This window comes from Orbicella faveolata, unplaced genomic scaffold, assembly GCF_042242905.1.
Source record: "Orbicella faveolata isolate gen_17 unplaced genomic scaffold, um_ofav_v1 contig_34, whole genome shotgun sequence".
NCBI classification, from domain to species: domain Eukaryota; kingdom Metazoa; phylum Cnidaria; class Anthozoa; order Scleractinia; family Merulinidae; genus Orbicella; species Orbicella faveolata.
Window position 1 is genome coordinate 3,749,345 of NW_028301563.1, and position 17,862 is coordinate 3,767,206.

Consider the following 17,862-nt stretch of genomic DNA (forward strand, 5'->3'; position numbering starts at 1 on the left):
TCGATATTTTGGTGGAAAGACCAGAATCTCAAACTGACCCTTTCTGCCACGTTTTTTTCTAAATTTTTTAAATTGTTTCCCTCATGGCAAACAAAAGTTAAAAAGTAGGTTAAAAAAAATAATATGCTGGCAAGATTACATGAACAAGAAATGGTATATACTTTATTCTTATAATTTTACATCTGATATTTCAATTGATTGTTCAACTGAATACGTTATTTACATTTTTATATCAGTAATTTAGCTCCTACCTTCTGATTATTTAACAAATTGCTATGAGAAAATGGGAACGCCAGTTCAATAAGAAGAGTCACTTCATGTTTGCTGATGTATTTTTGTCATCTACTGGTTTGTTCTAAGCTCTACAATTCACACGATTGGATTCTAACTAATCTACTACTGCTATATTATATAGATTCATCACGAAATGACACAAAATCGACTGCGTCCGTGACATGTCGCCATCCCTGCCACAATGTGACTATTCCCTGAGGTTGACATTGATAACCGTGACATGGCTGGCCTGGGAAATTTGTTCTCCTTATTAGGAAGCAAGGGGCGTGGAGGTGAGTCTAAATCTAGTCCACTGGGGTCATGACTACATTCATTGGTATCTTGGTTAACAATGCAAACTTGACGGTCACTTTTGGTATTGACTGGAATGATACGATTGTTTATCACCAACACTGTACTGTCAGGGTGTTGATTCAGACCTGCTGTGCTGCACTGATAGATATCATTACTGTCCACATATCCACGAGCATTTTCTAGAATATTTACACCATAATGGTCTGTGGATTGGATGCGGTTTCTGGTGATGTAAGGATCACCTGGCCCACGCAGTTCAACTCCACTTAACGCATTACAGAACACATCATTTTCTTTTATCAGGCCTTTCCCACACACAAGAATTCCATGCTTTCGGTTTCCATAGATACCATTGCCACTGACATTAGCACTACAGCCTATTTCAATAGAAACTCCCGAGCTGTTGTTTCTACAAACGCTGTTGTCTTGGATGGTAATCTCTGCTGGTTTTGCTACACTGATACCACAGCCCTCGTTATTATGAACATTATTACCCCGGATGAGCAGGCCTTCACTGCCTGAAAAATGGATTCCATGGCCTGCATTGTCGAAAATTGTATTGTTATCCACACAAGCATAATTCTTGTCTGGTCGAGGACCTGTTGAAACAAAGTAAATCAAACAATAATTTCACACATCTTCTACAAGGTACACATCAACAGAAAACGAACTTCTCTTCTCTGGGGGGATGCAATGTCGCCTAGCAACTGTTTAAGACTGCCGCGTTTTCTCTTATTGCTGGGATTAAGAAGTGTGGAGGGTTGAACTTAGGCTTGACCTTCTACAGATTAAGTTGCCTTGTGTTTTACAACAGGAAATGGAAATTGTTGCCATGCAATTACAGACTCTTTATTGCTCAACTTGATTAGTCCATGTAATACAAACAAATTGGCAGTTTCACAAGCTGTCAGGTAGTGCAAACATGTTTTGTTAGTTATTTTGCCTTACAAAAAGGTCACACTAACTGGAATCTGTTTCATTTTTCCAGCTTACTAACCATTTATGTCAATAGAGTGTTCGTGGTCCTCAAAATTTGACGTAGAAGACAGGTCTTCATCAAAGAATAATGGCTGCATTTGCTGTTCCTAAAATGTAAGGCTTTGAGTTAATCTTAGGATAACATGACTTTGTATAGTTATTACTACAAATGAGAATGAACGAATGATTGACCCTGAATGACTGATTACATAGCTTCCTGACTCACCAGAACTCGACTTTTGAGAAAAACCTTGGGGCCAGCTGACCCCTAAGTTTTCAGACATAGTTGCCGGTAAAAGTATTTCAGTAAAAAGCATGAAAAGTTTGTCACCAGTGGAAAAAATTTGGTCGCATTGGTGACCCCAATGGTCACAACGTTGAGCCCTACTGAGTAGCTAATGACTGGCTGGCTGGCTAACTGACTGACTGCCACCAGCTTGTGGACATACCCTGTACAGACTAACTTGACTAAGGGACATATAGATCGACTGACAGTCTTGACTCATTGTTGAACAGAAAGTGACTGACCATATTGAACAGCTGATGAAGAGACAAGACTGTCAAAACTAATTGATGGCCAGATAGACAATCACAGCTCACCTCTTGCTCTGACTGTACAAACTGTGAACTCAGTTGCTGGTTGTCATGGTGAAGATCACTGTTGCTAACAAGTGCAACACCACTGTCGCCACAGTCTGCAATGCGATTGCCATAGATGAGGGGTTTAGAGACCGTTAGGATCCAGACCCCACAGCCACTGTTACCTGTGCAACATATCAATATTAATATACTACAAAAAAATATATAAAATAAAATTATACAAAAATTTATATTGCAAATATTACATTCAAGCATGTTCACAATTGCACTACATTTTTACAATAAATTCTAAAATAATCATTACTTATCACAAACTAATAATTCCAAAAAGTCAGATGCTAGATTAAAATGTTGAGTTTTAGAGCAACTTGAAATCAAAGGAATGAAAAAATGGAAGAATCTAGTGCAACTGTATTGGCACCTTGCTGTGGTACACAGAAGATACTTGTATACCGTTGAACCTCCCATAAGTGACCACCCAAAATATCAAGCCTGGTCGCAACTAGAGGTTCGACTGTACCGTTAGAAGGTTGATCAGTGAATTACCTCGAATGTCATTGTCCATGATAACTCCCTTCCCACCCTCTCCAATAACAATGCCATCTGCATGGCCCTCCCTGATCCAGTTATTTGTTACGACTGGGTTGCCTCCATTACGAATGTCCACACCTCCCCACTCCATACCACAGATATCATTATAGAGAATGTGACCCTTTCCTTCTTCAGTCACAGCCACACCCGCTGCACGGCCTGCCCAGATTCTGTTGTGTCTGAAAAGAACACAATCTTAATTCAATAGACCACATTTGATATACGGGTAACAAGATTCTTACACAAAAATTTCTGCCAAAAACTACAAATATTTCAAGATTCCTTAGTCTCAAAAATTAACTTTGATACATGTACATAAAAGACCCAAATTTTGGCAGAAAGCCTTGGTGCCATATAAGAATTCTGATATAATATGGAACTTGAGGGTTATGCCATGTCCCTTGCCTTCTTCCACATTTTGCTATGTAAATGTACTGGTTCACTTTTACTGACGAATACAAAAATAAAGAACCATTCTACATATAATGTTGTCACCTGCTCTAGGTAATTAATGGGCCTTTAATTAATGAACATTAATGGAACAATGATCCAGTTATACACATATTAACCTAATGAGAACCACTGCATTAGAAAAATACCTGACAATGGGATTTCCACGATACAGAATGTAGACCCCAGCTTCTTTATTATCATAAATGTCGTTGTCTCTAATAACTCCTTTACCACGGTCCAAGATGACAACTCCAGAGCGCTTGCCACTGTGAATGTGATTGTGCTGTACGATTGGGTCTGATCCACTACGGATGTCTGCTCCTGCCTCTTTATTGCCATAAATGTGATTTCCAGCAACCAAACCAGTGGACCTCTCCCTGAAAAATATCCCTGATGTTCCGCAATCATGAATCCTGTTGTTAAGGATTACGACCTTGGCACCTGTAAGACATCTCACACCATGAGACAAACGGCCAATTTCATTTCCTTCAATCCAGGCATGTCCTCTGCGTCTGACCAGCACGGCTCCCTTACCTACACAAAAGCAGTTATTTCTTATAACACAACCATGTATGGATCTGACAACATCTCGGCATTGTGTATCAAGATGATATCTCCTTGGATGAGATTCACAGCCAACACCTTGCGGGCTTTTAGGTTGACAAAGATCGTTTGTTAAAACAGTCACTTGGCTGCCATTGCTTCCTTTTGTTTGGCCATCTGTAAGCTTGATTGGCACAGCAGGGCACTTACTACCTAGAGGTGGTGTCCCTCTGTCAGTCATTGGTTTACTGGTATTCCTCGCCCCTGGAACATCAGGTTCAACAACAGAGAGATCATAGAGGTCTTCCAGACCTAGGGAGTCAATCCCATTTGACGTCATCCAGTCTTCAACAGGTCTGGAAATCGGCCTGGGCCGTGAGATGGGTGGAAGTCCTTCTATAATAACAGCAGATGATTCATCTGTGCTAAACTGGCAATTTTCAATTCTGCTATAACCAACTGAGCGTAGCGTGACAAAAGCATTGTTGAAAGTACAGTAACGAATGACAATACTGCCTGGAGATGAGACTTGAATCTGGCCTTGCTCAAGGATACAGTTATCCAGTTGAACATGCCCTGTTCCAACCTACATGACAATTGATTGAATGACAAAAAAAGTTACATAATTACTAGTATAAGAAAATATTGCTATGATTACTTAATTCTTGATACTTGCTTACACATGTATATTGATCTCTAGTTACATAAACCCTTTAAGGGTTAAATTTACTCAAAAAATGCTGGTTTTTCCTGTTAACTCGGGTTTTTAGCTGCCACGACCCTGAATTGGCCTCAACTTTGTTGAAAAAGTGATTTCTTACCCAGGAGCAGCATTTTCCTGAGCATTAGGTACACAAATGTACAATGTTTTACTTTGGAGCCTGCACATAAGCCAAAACAAGGCAAAAGTTTGAAACCTGGCCTGAAATATATACACTAAGTACTGAAAAGTTGCTTGGAACTATCAATATTAATAAAAGGAATGTTCTCTCTATGGCTAAAAAATAAACTACCACGATAATGTGATAAAGTTACAAATAGTCAACTTTTTACTAAATTGTTACAAGCATACATACATACCTTATAACATGGCATCTTCACGACACGTTAATTTTGTGAATTTTGCGATTTTAAAAAAAACATGAAATTAAAGTGACGCAAACAATAGTTTTCCCGAACATGACAAGACATAAAAAATAAGTGAGTCATATTAGGTTACTGTTGCAATATAGTCCCGCCGTTGCGTGTTTGTTAATTTTGACATTATTGTACCTTAGATAAAGTCGGTTTAAATTTCAAGGACGTGTTTAAGTAACATTGCCAAAGAAATAAATTGTCCATTACTCAAAAACGCACAGACTAAAAATACAAAATTTTGTGCAAAATCACAGAATTTAAGCATCGTGAAATATGCACACCTCCAAATCGCAAAATAAACTTGTCACAAAAATTTCATCTAAGAGGGTACATTAATTTATTTTATCTGGAATTTACAGAGTAGCTAAGAGCTGATATCTTCCAGAAAAAGCCATAATTTAGTTTAACACATGAAAGAACAAATAAAAGAGCCTTAATATAATATAAATACTCAAGTTTCTTTTTACATTTGCATATGTGCAATTAATTTGTCAAATTAATTGTCTTGATTGACATCTCTTAAGACACCATCTATATTGCGATGTCAACGAAAGAAAACATTTTGACGTTGTCCTAAAGTTCTAATTCAAGAGCAGTCTACTACCGGAGTTAATTCAAACACTTCCTTTCCGTAATGTAAAAAGTTAAATAAAAATAGTTTAAAGAAAAGGAAAAATTTCCATAAAATAATTAGTAGTTTAAAAACTGATACTACTAGGAAGACTTTGACATATCATACTGTATTCTATTGCAAAGAAGCACAAAAAGTGACTGTTTAACTCAGAATCATTTTTGTTCCATTTATGCTGTACTAAGAGCTAACTGAATGCGTTGTCTCCAAACGTAATGATATGAGAACTCAAGTCAAATAGAGTTCGCTATTCATAGATTTCACATGGCCATTGAAAAATTTTGTTCAATGCCCCAAGTTTTGGGAGAAAAATAAAAATGTACTCTTGCATGGATATTGCAGCTGAATGGAACTTTCAAATGTTATTTGCTATGGCATAGCGCTTCTCATATTTGTGTTCTTAACATCATATTACAAAAGCTGACCTAACAGCTCTAAAACTCTACTAAATAAAATATGTAAATTCAAAAAGCTTAGAATAAGCTTCTTCATTAAGGTTCTATTTTAACACCTTAAAAAGACCTGAAAACTAGTATAAATTTGGAGTACAACTGTAAAATGGTAAAGCTAATGAACGTGCAGGTACCTAGGAGTCCTAAGAAGAAAAAATAATAACAGTTCTGGCTAAAATCCATGAAAGCAAAAGAGTCGTAGAACATAAAACCACAAATACCTGGATCTCACAGCACCAAAGCACTGAAGCCTTGAAAGGCTATTTATCAAATGTGAATGCTATATACACATATCGTGGAAACTGTAACGTTTAAAAAAGCAGTATATATATCTCACACATGTATTGTACAGATCACAGAAGGTTTAATATACGCCTTGCGACAACTGAAAAACGCAGTAACAGACTTGAAATTATGAAAACGAGGATTATATAGTGTTGTGGTTATTAGGCTGGTTTGCGATGCAGATTTGTCAGTAGTGGACAAAGTTAATGAATTTATGAAAAAAATACATTTCTCTCACCTTTAAGATAACAGGGAGGGAATTCTGCGATCTTTGCACACCTGGTTGTAGAATAATGTTTTGAATTCGCGTGGTTGATGCCTGTTGTTCGATTGGAATCTGTAAAAGAACATCTCCCAGTTGTCCTTCACCGCGGAGTTCAATCGGAAATTTCACACTCAAAACATGTTGTTCATCGTACACCCCGGGATGAAGCAGAATACAGTCGAACGGTGCCGCCGAAGCTATTGCGCTTTTAATAGTCAGAAATTCCCTTCCCGGTCCAACACGAACATCTCGCCTTCTCTCGAGCCTTCTTCTGAACAAATACAGGCATGGCGCACATCTAACCTCGACACTGCGATTCACCCATTGTTTTGAAGCCATATAATGGACTTTGTACGTGTCCTTCCAAGAAGAAGGTTCCTTTTGTGAATAATTTGGCCAATTTGGGTGTTTCCATCGCTTCGATGACAGGAAAAGTTCTTTCCAACGGGTAGAATCCAGACTTTTAACCAACTCTCGCCATTCCAGACAAACTTGAGAACAACGACACAAATCTCGAACCGAAAGATGAGTCAAAATCACCCGCCATAACTCTAGCGGCAGCAAGGCTTCTTTCTCTGGCATTTATGTGTGGTTTTGCGACAAAAATTGTCGTTCTATTAGTCAGCGCAACCGCATTTACTTGGAAAAACACCTGAGCATCCACAGTCATCCAGCCGCCATTTCGTTCGCGCTGTAATCTCGCTTGAACAATATAGACACAGGTTTATGGATTTTAAATGAACGTGATTGGCTCCTTTGCACAAAGGAAAGATCCTTTGTGTTTGTTCACGGAAGATGGTTGTCAGCCGATCTTGGGGATAATACTAATAACTTTTTCGAATTTTGTGCTACTTTGGATAATTCACAGCCAAAAAAGATATATATATATATATATCTATCCTAGCAAACGTGCCTCCCGTCAAACTGAAAACCAACCTCTTCCTTATCACTTCCCCTTCCTCTCCTTGAGAAGTCTATTGGTCTTTAATAAGGAAAGTTCCATTTCATATCTCACATTGGCTGCAAATAATTTCGAACGCCTTGTCGAAAAATTAAATTAAAATTTTCATCATCACTGTTATGTAAGACATAACTGTTGACCGGCCGGTATCACTGTGGACTTAGTGACTTAGAGGTAAAATGACTTCAAAGTTTGGCCCTAAAATAGGTTCACGTATTTTACAGAAGTCAAAATATCAGACCAACACTCAGTTTCCCTTTCTAGATGTTCTTCTCTAAAGAGCACGTCCTTTTCGTACAGTCTTTCTCTCTTTCTCTACCCTACAAATGTTCCTCGCGGATTATTGTCCACTTCTAACGTTTGCCGCTTGTATTATTTAACCCCTGTTTTTAATAATTCCATTTTTCTCTTGATTCGAGCCGACGGTAAACAGAATCAAAAGCGAGATGACATTTGCAGCTGGCGTATTAAAACGTGTTCAACTGTCTGTCGTAAAAATCCCAGGTTTCATGATGATGTGTTTTCTTTCTTTATCTTAAATGCATGTTTTTTATTCAAATAGATCAGAAATATACTATTAAGCAATTTCCTTGATGATCATATGCCTTAGAACAGCAAACTAATATTCTCGATAAAAGAACTTGGATTCTCATTTTGATTCAGCTGTTGTTCTACCTCTTCCGGAAAAAAAATGATATTCCATTAATATACATTTGTTGATCTTTCGGCGGCGAGACTTTTTTAAAATGTCAAATGAGTTGATAAAATTTACTGGCTACTTTAATTTTTCAGCTGCTTTCTGACCCCGACAAAATTTTGTCAAACCTTGCAGTATCTACCTGCTGTTGAGTTAGTGGATGATAATGAGTAGATTAAGCTGTCGGCAGCTGCCGAGGAAGCAAGTTTCTTGGAGACTACAGGCAAAAAAACAAAGCCATTAATTTTAAACTTGCGTTGTTTTGCTATCAATCACAATGTTTTACAGAGAAATTAAAAGCGGTCGATGTAAGTGGCTAATGTTAATAAGCGAAATTAAACATTCATTTAAGACATTAAACCCCACATAAATATATGTATCACTTCCGCCATTTGTATCTGAGTTCTGCTCTTCTGACGGCGCAATCCGACATTATATTCTTCTATATATTTTTTATCAGTTGAGTTCGTATATAAGGCATGTTCGTATTACGACAACTGCAAGGCAGTATTTTTGCTGTTTACTGTACCTTTCAATAACACACAGACTCTGAAATTCAAAGTTCAACCAACAAATGCATTTTTTGCTTGTTCGGCGGTCCGACTAGCTAATGCCGAGCACAGTTTCGTTTTCTGGATTGTGTTCCTGATTTCCCTGTGATTCTGCTCAACGATTTGATTACCACGCGCCCGGTAGTAGTCGGAAGCTGGGAGGAGCCGCCGAACATTTGATTGACGGTACTGCGAAAAAAGGCGAAAAACGCATTTCAATGTCGGTTGTTGAGCTTTGAATTTTGGAGTCCGCATGTTATTGAAAGGCGCGGTAATAGCTGTACTCGACATAGAGTCCTCTCTAAAGGGCCTCCTGGTAAAGGCCGCTGAAGCGAGTTTGTGAGGTGTGTCGACTGTTAGGCCCGGTCGTCACTTGCGACGCAAGCACAAGCATAAATATAAAAAGAAGGATGCGCCTGTGGGGAAGGCCGGAGATAAACATAAGCATAAGAATATCAAAACCTTGAGTTCTTCTATGTTTATGTCGATGTTATGCTCAGTGGGCCATGCCATATAAGCACAAGCATAAGTATAAGCGAGCACTTTATGCTTATGCCGACCATGTATGTCCTCAACGGACATAACAGCGACGAAAGCGTAAATATAAGCGTAAGCAAAAGACTTATGCTAGTGTCGCTGTCGTCCTCACTAACGCTTAGGATTATGCTAATAGGGAGAGCTAGGACTCGTGAAGGTCGGGTTGAGCACGGCACTTCTTGGGACAGGAATAGGAAATCTAGCATAATTGTTTAAATGTAGCCCAACCCACAGTTTGATAGGTTTTGCAGTAGATCTGGCCGGTACCGGGTTTTCAAAAAAATGGATATCGTTATGACAAGAAAAGACACTATTTACAGTAACTGAGGATAGTTCTACATAGAAATCAGTTTAACGCAGACAAAGAAATACACTGATAAAGAAAACAGTTAATAAAAAATCGTAACCATCCAATAAATAAAGTCAAGATTCTGGGATATGTCGGAGTCGTAAGAGCGCTTTATCGAAAATCGGCAAGCGAAGTCATAAGCTCGACGGAATCGAAGTCGGAAGAATCGGAAGTTTCCATTCTTTTCCGATTCCGACTCCGTCACTTATGATCTAGCGAAACACTTGGGCGCTCTCCATTCAACCGAAAATTTTGGAATTTCGGGGAAGAAAGTAAAATGGAACTGAAATTCCCGGTTAGGAATTTCCGAAAATTTCGGTTAACCTCGCAAGGCCGTCCTCTTTTCCGCGAATTCTGGAAAATGCTGTTCCATTCGCCACAGGAAATTTCCAGAAATTTTGTCGAAATGGAAAGCGCCCTGTAGGTGATAGGTTGTCGCAGATGAAAGGCTCCAACACTGTTCTGTTAACGGAATTACATTAATCAGTCCATTTGACAGTAAAATACACCAACACAGCGGAAATAATATACAGTTCATAATTTATTGTTTTCCTACGATAGTATGTTCTGTACAGATGCAAGCATATGGTAATTCTGTACAATGGCTGATCCATAAAATAACTTTGTATAAAATACTTTAATACGTCTTCCATTTAGCTTTTCAGTGCGATAGTGCTGTTTTAATGATATATAATACGATCAGTGAAACAACTTGCGTGACCTCCTTGTCAACGAATTAACTTCTCTCTAAAAGACGTAAAGAACAATGTTCACTTATTTAATCAGTTTCTTTAGAAGCCTGATTTATTCAATTTCATTTCTGGGTGCAGTTGTGTCAAGAGGCAAGATCACTAGCAGATTAATCAAACATTTACGTGTACGGCTGTGCTTCCACTATAAAGCCTCACTATGCATGTATTATGCATTTTGCACTATGCATTTTGTCTGACTTATGAACAGTTGGGGGTGGGCGAGGTAACAAGCATTTTTGTCAGACAAGTCCTCAGACATGACGTGTTCTGATGGAGCCATGCTCATTTGCTGATTTTGGAGAACTCGCGGATTCTTGTTCTATATCTTGATTGGATACCGAGACGCGGAAACTCTTCGAGTGCCACAAAGATTTTACGAAGATTTTCCGAAGCCAGCACTTGTTACCCCGAGTGTTGACGACGTTGAGATGACGATAGAAAGAAAGGAAAGCTGCTTTGCTGTCTAAATTGAGCTTGTAACTGACAAAAGAATAACCATAAAAAGCAAAGCATAATAGAATATTGTGGACGCAAAACAGCACGATGTTTTGGCGGCTAGTCATCTACTCTTGCTGTGCGAGTGTCTATTTGTTGATGAATGTGACATCATGCCAAAGAAAAATGGATGACTTAAAGCTTCTTTTGCAGTCAGACGTCGTTCAGGCTCGTACTCCAAAAGGTGCTGTACCAGATTGAAGAAGAGCTCGTGGCTTTCTCCATCTCCACGCTTGTATTTCTATGAAAAACAAAAACAATTACATTTGGCGTTGAACGTTAGGCTCCCTCCACACTACACCGGAGGAATTTGAGTAGCTGGTAGCCTTAGTAGCTGGTAGCCTTAGTAGCTGGTCGCCTTAGTAGCTGGTAGCCTTAGTAGCTGGCAACCTTAGTAGCTGGTAGCCTTAGTAGCTGGCAGCCTTAGTAGCTGGTAGCCTTAGTAGCTGGCAACCTTAGTAGCTGGTAGCCTTAGTAGCTGGTAGCCTTAGTAGCTGGTAGCCTTAGTAGCTGGCAACCTTAGTAGCTGGTCGCCTTAGTAGCTGGTAGCCTTAGTAGCTGGTAGCCTTAGTAGCTGGCAACCTTAGTAGCTGGCAGCCTTAGTAGCTGGTAGCCTTAGTAGCTGGTCGCCTTAGTAGCTGGTCGCCTTAGTAGCTGGTAGCCTTAGTAGCTGGTAGCCTTAGTAGCTGGTAGCCTTAATAGCTGGTAGCCTTAGTTGCTGGTAGCCTTAGTAGCTGGTAGCCTTAGTAGCTAGTAGCCTTAGTAACTGGTAAAACGTGTTTTTTAGTTACTGATACCAAACCAATAGAACTAACTCAGCAAATAGACTGCTCAAAACTAAACCACATGTACAAACACGTTTCCAAAACAAAGAAACAAATATCAACAGTGCACAACCAAAAAATAAATAAATAAATAAATAAATAAATAAATAGTTACCTTGAGTGCCTTGCAGTTGTCCCTTACGTATCGTCCAGCTGAACTCCTCTCATCCCAGTCCAGTTTACCTTTGTAAAAATACTTCGTTTTCCTAAAAAATATGCAAGACATCATCTCAGGTTAAAGAAAAACAACCAAACAAAAAAAAAAAAAAACAACCCCCCCGAAAAACATAAAACTTCTTCTCGCCTTAGAAAGCCCCTACTCTTTATTACACTGACATTTGTAGAAATCAAACACCTGCTTTTGTTACGTATGACAAACAACTGATTGCTGCAGTACAGTACAAACCAACATGTGATTCAACAAATCATGATTGAAGACATTTTACCTTGATTTTTTTGCCATGTGTGATGGTATAGGGCCCAGTATTCTCTCCATCATTGCAAGATGTTCTCTGTTTTCATGTGTCTGAAAACACAAATTTATGTTATTGTCAGAATTACATCTTGTCTGCATGCAGTGTAGCTGATGTTTTAAAGGCAAGGCCATCAGAAAAAGACTATGCTAACTTATATGACAGGAATTGCCAGCTACACCCTTGCAGGCTATCTTGTCTGCAACTTGATCTCTAAAGAAGTACTATTACAGCTGTACCAGGTGTACCACATTTGGTATTATTTTATTTTGTCAGAAACATTAGCAACCTTTTATCTCAAACCCCACTATTTAAAACAAGTTTTTATTTAACTCCCTTGGCAGTTTAAGATAGCAGGGCTTAACTGTATTGTAATGCATTTCCATTCAATGGATTGACTCCGATTGATGATTTCAGCCCTTTTTGTTTGTTTGTTTTCATCAGAGGTTCTTTGGTTTGTCACAATATTGCAATTGACAGCAAATTAAAATGCAATCACAAGATACATTTGATCGCCTGAGTTCATGTATGAGGTGCAGGAAGATTAAAATTTAAATTTGTAATGCAATGACTTATGTAATCTTTTTCACCATACAATTCAACCAGGATTGCTTTTCAAGTCACTTTGTCAAAAACTTAGCCATAAATGGAAAAAAAAACGTAATGAAGAATGGAACGTATGTACACTTTACCTGAAAGAGAGTAAAGCCGGTATAGAGTTCAAACATGATACAGCCAATACTCCACATGTCGCATGGCTGAGACCAACCAAGCTCTGCGAGTAAAATAATACAAGTTACATGATTAGAAACAGCAGGCCCTAGACTTTAATTATTAAAGCAAAACACGAAAGACAGTACCCATGGTACTCGAACTCTTTAATGAACCTCGTTTGCAATATAAATCTACAGTAATATAGTTGACAGAACTGTTTTATTGTTGCCTTTTAAACAAAAGTCTGCATACAAGCCAAGTGACCCATCAGGCCAGAGATTATCCCAGTATGACTAGGAGTATTTCTAGTTCCCCCTGGATGAGATGCTAGTTCATTGCAGGGTTACCCCAGCATTAAGTTTGCTGGTACCCATTTATACACCTGAGTGGAGAGGCACTGTGAGATTAAAATATTTTGCCCTAGAACACAACACAGTGTCCCTGGCCAGGGCTCAAACCTGGACTGTCCAATCCAGAGACGAGCACACTATCCATGAGGGCACAGGATCAAGTGGAAGTTGGTGTAAACAGTTTTGATAACTTACCAAGAATGACTTCAGGAGCTCGGTAATGCCTTGTTGACACTACTGTGCTGTGGTGTTCATGATCGAATGTTGCTGATCCAAAATCAATTAACCGCATTTCAGAATTCTTCACTTCTCTCTCATCTCTTTTCTGCCAGGAAAACAGAAGAGCATTTAGAAAATCATACGTCTAACAGGAACACTAATGATTATGACACTGTAATGAGGAGTGATGGTAATGTCTAAGGAACCATGTGGCCCTTTATTGCCAATTAAAAGAGCTAATTAAATTTGATGTCAGTGATTGCAACAAAACAAATTTTCAAATACAAACCATTCTTGCATTGTAGGTAACATTGCAGTCAGAATTCACAAACAGCATGTTTTCTGGTTTCAGATCCGTGTGGCTCATTTTCATCTCATGAAGAACTGGAAATGAACGATAATACATATCACCGAAACAACTAAAGCCGATTGCTCAAGAATAATAAGCCACCCATATTTTTAGAATGAACTACAGACCACTGTCAGTCTTACTTACTATAACTTTGCATCATGAACTGTGAAGTGAAAAGGAAAAAAGCCACGCCTGCAGTTTTTCAGGGTTGTAGCAAAGACAAATAGCGTGAGATTTTCATTGAGTCCACTTTCAGAGACCTGGTAACAAACTTTTGTTCCCACTCTTGTGCAACCCCTTGAGCAAGTGAGCTACCAAGCTTTGCAGTATACAAGACGGCAGATGCGGAATACAGAAAGAAGACATGCTAATCAAGTGCTCAAAACAAGATTTTATGTTATTACACCCTGTAGGAGATTTCTAATTCAAACAAGCAAAGACTCATTTTTTCCAACACATTTACAGTCTAGAGGATTGAATGGACTTTGATGAAAAAATGTGCCAAGGCATAACTCACATTTGACTGCAACAACAAGTTGATGTGAAATATGTCTGACTTGTTCCAGGGGATATGGTTCATAGTTGTTGTCCTTCTAAAAATGTAAAGAGGTGAACTATTACAGAGATGCCAGAATTGTCTACAATCTGAAAACTCACTGATAAAAGTTCAAGAAGGGCAGACTGCAAAACGGCCCGTCTTTTCCTCAGTGTTGAGTGTGAGAGAAAAAAAAAATGTCTGTCCTTCTTGTCTTTGAGTGACCACTTTTCATCTCCTGCTTTCTTTCGGGCCACACTTGACAGACCAAGAAAAAAGAAAGACTGTTCATACCAGTAGTTTACAAGAGGAAGAAGAACAAGTCCTTACCATGAAGTCAAACACACTCAAGCCCATCTTCTCAAACACAAGGCACATGTGTCCATGGTGATTAAACCAATCGAGTAGCACAACACACAGGCTGCAACAAAAAAATGTCAAAATAAATTATTACATACAAAACTTGACTGATCTCACTCATACGTTGGAACAATAAAGTTACATACAAAACTTGGCTTATCTCACAGACACTGTTTTAAAACCATCTACGAAATCTGACTTAATAAGTTACAGTATATGCAATATAAAGGCTCTAGCTATGTTGTCCACAAAGATCTGTTGTTTTCATGGTAGCGATTTCCACTCACTAGCCCATAAGGCCACCACTTTTATTTTTCAATAAATTACTATCCATGCTTGATAGGTTAATAAAGTGGCACCAATCTCATAGCCTGTAAAACTTAGAAGTCTGTCAATAACTCTCAGCAAACAATTGCATGCAGGACACAAGAAAAAACAACCAAGTTATATCCAGACCTCCTTCCATTTCTGTCTCTCTGTTGGATCTTCTCTAGTACTTTAATTTCAAGCTTTGCAGCCTCCCTGTGAAAAAAATAAAATGAATACACATTTCACAGCTTCAGACAAGCAGCTCTCCAATTTTTGCTGCCCTCCACAAGTCTCACGACGAGTATAGTCTTCTTGTGATTTGCTTGGGCCCTTGCCCATCGGGCAACTGAAAATAAAAAGTTACTTGCCCAACAGGAAAATCTACCTGTCCCAGATGACTGGACAGCACTTTTCTCAAGCCCTGATTTCATAAATACTTCATTTCTTACACATGTATGAATTTCAATAATCTATTTTGGAATGCTACATGTACAAACCTGTATTTCTCAACATTCTTTATCACTTTCACTGCAACATATGTATTGGTTTTCCTGTAAAGAGATATGTTTTAATTAAGAATGTGTGCAAAAATTTCAGCCCTAAGTTTGAAACTATACTTATTATTATTAGTGATTACCATTTATTTCTTATAAGGTCTGTTCTGGGGATTTGTTTTTAATCGAAACACTATTATTTGTCTACAATTTTCTGTGTTCTTGACACTTGTCTTTGTGACAATACAGCATACATGCATCAATAGTGTTTGGAGAAATCAAATGTCCATCAAGGCAGGGATTTGAAAGCTGGAAATAGCACTATTTAGTGATAATCTTACCTGTCATGGCAATCAAGGACTTTGCCGAATGTTCCTTCCCCTAACAGAGTGCCAATCTCATCTGAAACCCAAGCCAAATAGCAAAGTTAAAACCTTATAGACAAGAACATCTCTGTATTGATCAATTGAGTGTAATACAGGTTATGATGTGTCAATGTAAAATTTTACATAAAAGGTCTGAGTTCGATATACAAGTGGTACAAGAAGTATTTTAGAAAATGCTTTGCAGAGATTAGTTGAAGCCCATTAATGTTTAATGACTTTTAACCTACAAGTCACGACATTACAGAAAATAGCAATTTTCACAATGATTCCCATTGTGATAACAAACTCGATCAATGGCATGGTATAGTTTTGAACCATTCATTTACATAATGTCAGAAAAAGTTCCAAGGATTATGATGTAATAGTAACAAGTATCTACCAGTTACTGTATGAAACAAGAAAAATTAGTACATCTGGAGTGCAGCAAGTCGCCCTGGTGATAAATGAGGTGACCGTCTTCATCGTCCATGACGCTTGAAAAGCCTCTACTCGGATCATCCTCGCAAGTTGTCTTCTGTTACCGGCAGCGTATCCATTTCACAAGTGTGATTCATTCATTCAAAGACATATTTCACAGGTGGGCACGGCCGCAATTCATTCCATCATAATTTGCATCAGCATGTTCACGTCCGGAGTTCCACCCCGTTTTCAAACATATAGAAAATAGCAAAATATACACATACAGCAAGCACATGAGTTTATTTGTAAAAACAGTTATCTCCTAAGAAATGTTTTTCATTTGTAACCTTGAGCGCCCTGAGTATCTCTGCCAGTATGTTTTAATCCATTCTACAGTGTACAAGAAAGATATGGATCATTCTAAATGGACTGCATGTCCATCTTGAAATTTGTCAAGTTAAGGACACTAATAAAATGTTTTGGATGCATGTGGTCAGCATCAGAAAAGGGTAAGAGTTGCTCTGGCGTGAAGAAAACTAGCTCCACAAACTGTTTTGATTCCCTAAGCGCATCTACTTACCAGATGACAAGCTTGAAAACAACTGTACACTTTATCCAATCACAGTGCAAACTATACCATAAACTACATATTGCACTTTTTTCTACCATCATAACTGACGCCCAGCACCAAAAGATGTAAACAGCAAAATCTGAGAAAGGTGACCAAACTCAACCCTCTCCCTAGGTTTTCTCAAATTGTCGTCCATTTCATCAAATTTGAATGTCACGAAAAATGTTATAATTTTGATGTAATGATCAATTCCAAAGTTTTGACACCGTCCGATTGACTGTGACATCTAACCAAGCTGCGTATATGTACAAGCCATCTCTCTCACAGCCAATTGTTTTGTTCGCACGTGACTCATTCATATTTTCGCGTGTACGAATGAAATCGACAACGTGGACCATTTTACTTTTGGAAATATATCTACAGCTCTATGTCCTTCGGTTATAAAGAAAGGCTGGTAGACAAATCACTGGCAGCTACATATACTGAAGTATTTTAGCCTAAAACCATAAATTAAAATATTTTTCGCCCATTGACGATCTAAACAAGTAAGCTTTACCGTTTTCTGGTGTTTAGATCAATTCATTGTAAAATTGACAGACCCGAAAGATCGAGAAAATTGTTTCTTACCGTGGAAACCTCAGAGGGAACATTGCGATACTTCTCTCGCTTCAACCTTCGATCACTCCGTCTAGTACTGCGGCTTCGATGTCTTGACAAATGACGGTTGTGTCTCCTCTCACGAGAACGAACTGTCGAACTACCACGTTTATAATGGCGAGTGTCAGAAACAGGACTATGTTCTTTGTCAATACATCGATGTTTCGAATAGTAAGAAACTAAACTTCCCTCTCCGGAGCTGAGAGAACGCTTTCTTCGACCGTTTCTTGGCATTTTAAAGTCACTGACTTCCACAATCCTTCGAAAAGATGGCGCCGAAAGCGACTCATCGCAGTAAGAAAACCGGATAAACAGGTTTACTTATGATGTCATCAATCACTTCCATCACGTGCT

At 38.6% G+C, this 17,862-nt stretch overlaps 2 protein-coding genes across 2 annotated transcripts; both read right to left on the reverse strand.

The window, feature by feature from the left end:
- Positions 1–135: 135 nt before the first annotated feature.
- Positions 136–7,252, reverse strand: LOC110068043 (uncharacterized). The gene is made up of 6 exons (XM_089299038.1): positions 6,497–7,252; positions 3,357–4,339; positions 2,713–2,936; positions 2,167–2,330; positions 1,586–1,673; positions 136–1,187 (listed from the first exon to the last, which is right to left on the reverse strand). The coding sequence occupies exons 1-6, from the start codon at positions 7,103–7,105 to the stop codon at positions 421–423; spliced, it is 2,835 nt and encodes a 944-aa protein (XP_089155164.1). The 5' UTR covers positions 7,106–7,252; the 3' UTR covers positions 136–420.
- Positions 7,253–10,141: 2,889 nt separating this feature from the next.
- LOC110068047 (dual specificity protein kinase CLK2-like) lies at positions 10,142–17,810 on the reverse strand. Its single transcript, XM_089299040.1, has 13 exons — positions 17,479–17,810; positions 16,293–16,395; positions 15,837–15,897; positions 15,499–15,552; positions 15,149–15,214; positions 14,663–14,753; positions 14,315–14,390; positions 13,735–13,829; positions 13,422–13,551; positions 12,855–12,937; positions 12,136–12,215; positions 11,805–11,895; positions 10,142–11,106 (listed from the first exon to the last, which is right to left on the reverse strand). Exons 1-13 carry the CDS (start codon positions 17,740–17,742, stop codon positions 10,930–10,932), a joined length of 1,371 nt encoding a protein of 456 aa, XP_089155166.1. The 5' UTR covers positions 17,743–17,810; the 3' UTR covers positions 10,142–10,929.
- Positions 17,811–17,862: the final 52 nt, after the last annotated feature.

Coding starts and splice junctions, on each gene's coding strand:
- LOC110068043 (XM_089299038.1), bottom strand. CDS start 7,105: ATGCCAGAGAAAGAAGCCTTGCTGCCGCTAGAGTTATGGCGGGTGATT. Junction 4,340..6,496: donor CCCTCCCTGTTATCTTAAAG/GTGAGAGAAATG, acceptor ATTGTCATGTAG/GTTGGAACAGGGCATGTTCA. Junction 2,937..3,356: donor CGTGGAAATCCCATTGTCAG/GTATTTTTCTAA, acceptor TGTTCTTTTCAG/ACACAACAGAATCTGGGCAG.
- LOC110068047 (XM_089299040.1), bottom strand. CDS start 17,742: ATGCCAAGAAACGGTCGAAGAAAGCGTTCTCTCAGCTCCGGAGAGGGA. Junction 16,396..17,478: donor TTCCCTCTGAGGTTTCCACG/GTAAGAAACAAT, acceptor TGCCGGTAACAG/AAGACAACTTGCGAGGATGA. Junction 12,938..13,421: donor AGCTCCTGAAGTCATTCTTG/GTAAGTTATCAA, acceptor TTTTACTCGCAG/AGCTTGGTTGGTCTCAGCCA.